Source organism: Temnothorax curvispinosus, unplaced genomic scaffold (assembly GCF_003070985.1).
Source record: "Temnothorax curvispinosus isolate PA1 unplaced genomic scaffold, ASM307098v1 QBEX01007908.1, whole genome shotgun sequence".
NCBI lineage: Eukaryota > Metazoa > Arthropoda > Insecta > Hymenoptera > Formicidae > Temnothorax > Temnothorax curvispinosus.
The window spans coordinates 7,014-13,352 of NW_020217688.1; the positions used below are offsets into that span (position 1 = coordinate 7,014).

A 6,339-nucleotide genomic window follows, 5' to 3' on the forward strand; every position below is an offset into this window, starting at 1 on the left:
TATCATCTTGGACATTGCCGCCACCAACAGTCATTAATGGAGCATTTATTACAAAGAGTTGTGCTATTTTATCGAGAGTTTGTAGATTATTACTAAGGTATTGATTTTATTTAATATTTTATTGACTTTCAAGTTAATTTTATTTTACATTATTGATACTTGGATTACAGATATCGCAAAATGAGTTCACATTTATGCCAGATTATGCCATCAGACGTGTATCAAGAAAAAGTTTGCATTATATCTATTTATGTAAATAATATTCATAAAACATTATGGTATGATGAGGTATGTACAGTGAGGAGCATTAATGAGTTCCATTACCCGGTGAGCTACGGTGCAGAGCGGTGCAGGCGAGCGCGCTACGTTACCGTCACGGTCGATAAAAGGTTCAAATACAGAACCGCGAACGCGTAAAAATGGTCAGTCACGCTGTATTGCTCGCGCGTGCATTTGATTAAAAAAACATTTTTAACACAATTTGATGCACACAATTAATACGTATTACATACAATATAACAATCATAGATGATTATGTAATTATAATTGTATTGTGCATCTGCAACTAATATTCCACCGACTAAGTATGTGTTTACTGGAATAATATAATTATAGATCATATGATAATTATAATTACAACATAATTAGTAGCACTTCACTTGTTTCATGTTCTCTTCTGCAGCAGCCCTCTGTACCCTGACTTCGAGTTTCTCTAATTTTTTTTCTATTCTCGTTTTTAGTCTCTGCTTTTAACTGCATCATAAAAGACTTTATTTCATCTATGTTCATTTCTTTAAGATTAGTTTATCTTCTAATTAAATCTACATTCCTCAGCTCTGGTACATTAATTGACACAGCCTGATAAAGTGCAGATCTAATCTCTTGTTCTGCGAGGGGTACCGCATCTTCACATGATTCATATTCTCTAATTATTGAATCGAAGCGTTCACAAAAATCACTTACTTTTTCGTCTTTTCTCATTTTAATTTGATAGAGTTTAGCTCGTACCGATGCATGAGTAACGTTTACTTCACTTTTTTTATATCCTCTCAATTTCTTCAAAATTTCTTTCGGATCTTTTTCATGTAGAATCCTTTTATGATAGTTTTCATCTAAATGATTGATTATTATCTCTAACTAGACTTTTTCTCTTAGCAACTTTTAGTTTGGAGAGATTTTCTGGACTTTCAATGTTTGAATCTATTACATCTAACAATTCGTTATTCATTAACTCAGATTTTAAATAATCCATCCAAAGATCAAAGTTGGATTTTTGCGTCAGCTTATATTCTCTTCTAATATGCAACCTTTGACTGTTCAATTCCAATTCTATAGCTCTTTTTATTGTCTCTAAACTCCTATCTTTTTCGGCTGAACAGACTGTTATTTCATTTAATTTTTTCTTTTTAGACTCTACCTCTAGTTCTTTAACCGTTTGTTTACTGTTTTCTACTGAACTTTGGGTATCTTTATTGCTTACCTCTAAACGTCTAAGTTTAACTTTTTCTTTCTCTAAGTTTAAACAGGAGACTTCCACCATATTCTCCATCATCTCGGTGGCCTTCGTCATTACTTTATCCAGCATCTGCATCGAATTGTCCATTTTTGCGACCAATTTTTCTTGCTTTTCATATAATATTTTGGTTCCAATTGGCAGTACTGGACGGTTCTCTTCCCATGCTTTGGTCACATCTATATTCTCTCTGACTTTAGGCAAGTTCTTTTTCGGGATTGCACCTCTTCTTTCCATCTCCTTTTTATCTTTTGCTTCTATACGGAATTTTGAAATTACTATTTTTATTTTCTCTGAATGCATATATGTATTATTCTTCTGGACTACTTTATTTTCAAAAAAATACTCTTTTACCTCTATCTTTTCTTACTGTCTCCTCGTTTTTATCTTTTGTTTCTCTATCTATTACCGTGATAAAGCTGCTATCGCTGTCGTAGTCGACCAGCGCATCTTGGCCTTCTTCTTTCATCTATATCGGGATTTAAATATCAATTGAACATTAGCATTCCTCTTTTGACAAGATTAACCAACATTCGTATTGACAAATAATAATTTACAATTTCTATCATTAGATCTCTTTCAGCGATAAAAATTTAATGCTTATGAGGCTATATAGAACGCACTGCAATTCACAATAACCCCAAAGCGAGAAAACCACGCGTCTCTGCAGGGCTATCCGCACGCGCACACCACTGTCCGTTGCGATCCCCAGCACTGCTAAAAAGATCTATGGGAGCTCGGGTTAATCACGCACACGCACGGGGCCCATACAAATTTACGCGGCTTCCCTAAACAGTAATCAAGCTACACCGCACAGCAAGTCATGCTCAATTACCGACTTGATACATATCGATTTAAAAAAAAATAAACTCATATAGAGTCATATAGAGTTTTTATACATACGCATACACATACATATACATGTATCGCAATCTAGCCATTTAGCATACGCATACATTTACATGTATCGTAATCTAGCCATCTAGCATCGATGCCATGTTGTTAGTCAAAATCGATTATGTGTTTGTGCGCGCCCAGCAACAAGTTCTGCGCGCCAAAAACAATGACTCTCGCCGTCTACGATCGGACTTCCGCGCGCCAAAAGAAATGACTCTCGCCGTTCACGATCGGACTTGCACGCGCACGTCGCCGACTTGCTACCAAGCGGCATTTTTCTATCTCTTTTTCCTTCATCATTCTCTACTTCTTTATTACACTTTACACATCTATTCTCTAATTCTCTTATTACCATTATTACCTCTATTTCTATTTCTCGAGAAACAGTATTTATCGAACGAACATTTTTATTAACTGAGAAGTCTCTCGTTTTGCTCGTCAGCAACGAGGAATATTATTTACTTACCCTCTAATCTTCTAGATGCTTCTATTTCTTTCTATGCCCTTCGCCGGCGTCTCACACACTTCGTATATACACTTTCGTGCTATGTTCTTCACGCAGGGGAATCGTGCCCTGGGCCCATAACCTATTGGAAATATAATCAGGGACGACTTGAAATGTGGTGAGATGAGCAGGGAACACAACAATCTTGGTCTTTGTACACTCTGAATACTGTCTTTATTATATAAAAGTATATCACACTCTGTAACTTAAACCGTAACTAACATGTCTGAACACGACGGTGATCGAGGCTCTTGTGAGCACCACTGATGCCCGCACGCACGCGTGGCGCGCCGAGTCGCGCCGCCAACCGGGAGCTGCCCTCTAGAAGGGCGGGAACTTATTGCTCGTTCAAAGTCTTCTCCCAACAGCTATATTATCCTACAGATGCACAATGAATAAACAAGGCCTAAATATAGGTACAAAAGAGGTAAGTGCCAAAATATCTATTATATATTTTTTATTTCAAATTTAAACAATTTGTAATTTATTGTGAGTTAATATGTCATTAATTTTTAATTGCGCAATTTTTTAGATTTTGCAAAACATCCTTTATACGGTCATGGTAAATTGTGGATAAAAAGTAACGTAGAATGCCTTATGCGCCAAATAGTATTGGAAAAATATTTATGAGAAGATATTTATATAAATAATGAGATTATTTACGCATATGTCACAATTGGACCAAGAGCGACGGAACTTTTAACGAGAAACGACGCAAAGGTATTTTTATTCTCAATGGTATATTCGAAGGAAGAAGATGGACAAACGAAATGCTAATAAACAAACTTGCGGTGCGTTGCAAATATTTTTTATAGATATAGGCTACGGTCAACGTGACGCTACAAATAATTTGAAGCCGTCCTCTTCTTTATTCTTTCAATAAAGAAAGAAAGAAAAAGAAGAAGAACGCTTTAAAGCATTTGTAGCGTCATGTTTACCGTAGCCATAGAATGACGTTGTACGTGTGTGTGTGTGTGTGTGTGTGCGCGTGTGCGCGTGTGCGCGTGTGCGCGCGTGTGTGTGTGTGTTTGAGAGTATAGATATAGAGGAGAAATGGACGATATATTATTTCGTCTATTATTTGTCGTCTTATATGCGTTTTTATTTTTCTTTGATTTTTAAACAGATTAAAATTGCAACGAGGAAATTGAAGAAAACTATTATAAGCGGTGTAGCTAAAGTTTCAACGCGTGTAAAGAGACTAGTGGAAGACCGTGTAAAAAAAGACGTGCAAGATCGTTGCTATGCCGAATCGATGACAAAAATATAAGAATATGCTGCAACCATGGAGTTTCTGCTTCTTCCATTATGCATATATTGGCTGTCAGAGCTATGAGCCAGCGTTTGCCGGATACCAAAGAGGCCATGTTACAAATACCGCACGTTACCGAGGCAAACTTTGCTAAATATGGCAAAGCGCTATTGAACATTACGCAGAAATACGCGGCGAAAAAAACAGGTACGTGCTGGAGATAGCGTGAAACGCTACGTGACGTATATATCTGACATTCGTGATGAGATTCACGTTCATTATATTTTTTCAGCTATGTTGCTCGAAAACGACACGACGACGACCGGGATCAAGTGTACATTCACGTCGTCTGACATAGAAGATAACAATAGTATTGACACACATGGCGTAAAACGAAAGATCGACGATAGATTGACGGATAATATTTTCAGAAAGCATCCAAACGAGCTGCTGGTGGCTCAACAAGGTAATTATTTTAATAACAGATCAATTTACCATGTACGCACATATAATGTATAAATAAACAAAACAATTTCAGTCGCCAGCAAATAATTCAAAATAAGTCGTTTTATTTTCGACCCAACTGGCCAATTAAAACAATATTGCACGACGTTTTGACCGAATTCCGGTCCTTATCAAGTGCTATTAATTTAAGTTACACCGATCCGCATAACAAATTGCATCGTTGACGTGGTGTCCTGACAACGTCAAGACAAACGCAAAACTAAACAAAAGAGAAAATAATACATTTAACAATAGAAAAATATACAAAATCGTTACAATATCACGCTGGTCAAAAACAATAAAATTAATTAACACTGTAAAAATTAGTTAAAACCTTACAATTCTTATGCGTTCCAAAACAAACGGTGAAATCAAAACGTCACTAGCCATATCAAGGCACAACGTCCGAACAGTAAGACAGTCAAAGTCGAAATGAAGTTGTCAAACGTAATCCGCGGATAGCAAACGGCGCTCTGATGGAAAAACGAGCAGAACCGAATATACAGGGCCGACTAAGTGATACCTATGACCCGGTTATAAATAGATGGCAGGCTCACAGTATCGTTTTGTAAATTGACTGTGCAATCATGTTTTTTAATGAAAAACATTTCCGATATTTCTCTTTTTTTGAAATGTTTTTCTTTGTATAAAATTTTTGGATGTTGCCACTTGAAATCATGATTGTGTGTAAGGCGATGTTTGCTCACAACAGAATGATTATCAACATTTTTCCTAATATCACATCGATGTTCTTTGATGCGTGTTTCTAAATGCCTTTTTGTCTGGCCAATATATACCGCATCACAATTTGCACAATCAATCTTATAAACTAACTCAGTCTGACTGAGACTCGGCAACGCGTCCTTACCCTTCCTAATGACACAATCCAATCTCTTCGGAATGGTGTGAAGAACTCTAAAGTTCATGTCTCGCATTGTACGGCTAACATTCTCGCTAAGGCCCTTTATGTAAGGTACAGTAATGCACCTTCGAGGATCTTCGGCCACTTCGCTACTGACAGGATCATTGTTGTTACAATTTCGCAATTCGCCAAGTCGGACATTGACATATTTATCAACAATTTTTTTCGGGTAACAATTATTAATAAGAATCTTTTTTATTTCACTAATATTAGAATTGTGAAACCGCGCGTCGGACAAAAGAATCGCCCGATCAACCAAATTCCTTACGATGTTAATTTTGTATTTTATAGGATGGTTTGAAAAATAATTTATGTACCGGCCCGAGAAAGTTGGTTTACGGAACCAATTCGTAAGCAATGAGCCTCCCTCGCGGATGACCGTGGTATCAAGGAAACTCAATTTGCCATTGCTTTCCATTTCGTAAGTGAATTTTAATCTATCGTGGTAATTGTTGAAATTGTCTAATAATTCACCAATACCCGACTCGGGAACAACCGCGAAAATATCATCCACATATCGTTTGAAAAAGGATATCCTGAAACTGAGCCGTTGTATACAATGTTTCTCTAAATCCTCCATGACCATGTCAGCCAAGATAGGGGAGAGGGGAGACCCTATCGGGCTTCCGAAGATCTGTTCATAAAATTGGCCGTTGAACATAAAACTAGTCGAACTAAGGATCAAGTCTACAGCACTCGAGAATTGTGGAAGGCTGAGATCAGTTTTTGTAGTAATGTAATTCCAT

General features: G+C 37.0%; 1 protein-coding gene across 1 annotated transcript; it reads right to left on the reverse strand.

Annotated features, from left to right (window-relative positions):
• Positions 1–804: 804 nt before the first annotated feature.
• On the reverse strand, positions 805–1,982 carry LOC112457582. Its single transcript, XM_025020731.1, has 3 exons — positions 1,868–1,982; positions 1,308–1,770; positions 805–925 (listed from the first exon to the last, which is right to left on the reverse strand). Exons 1-3 carry the CDS (start codon positions 1,980–1,982, stop codon positions 805–807), a joined length of 699 nt encoding a protein of 232 aa, XP_024876499.1.
• Positions 1,983–6,339: the final 4,357 nt, after the last annotated feature.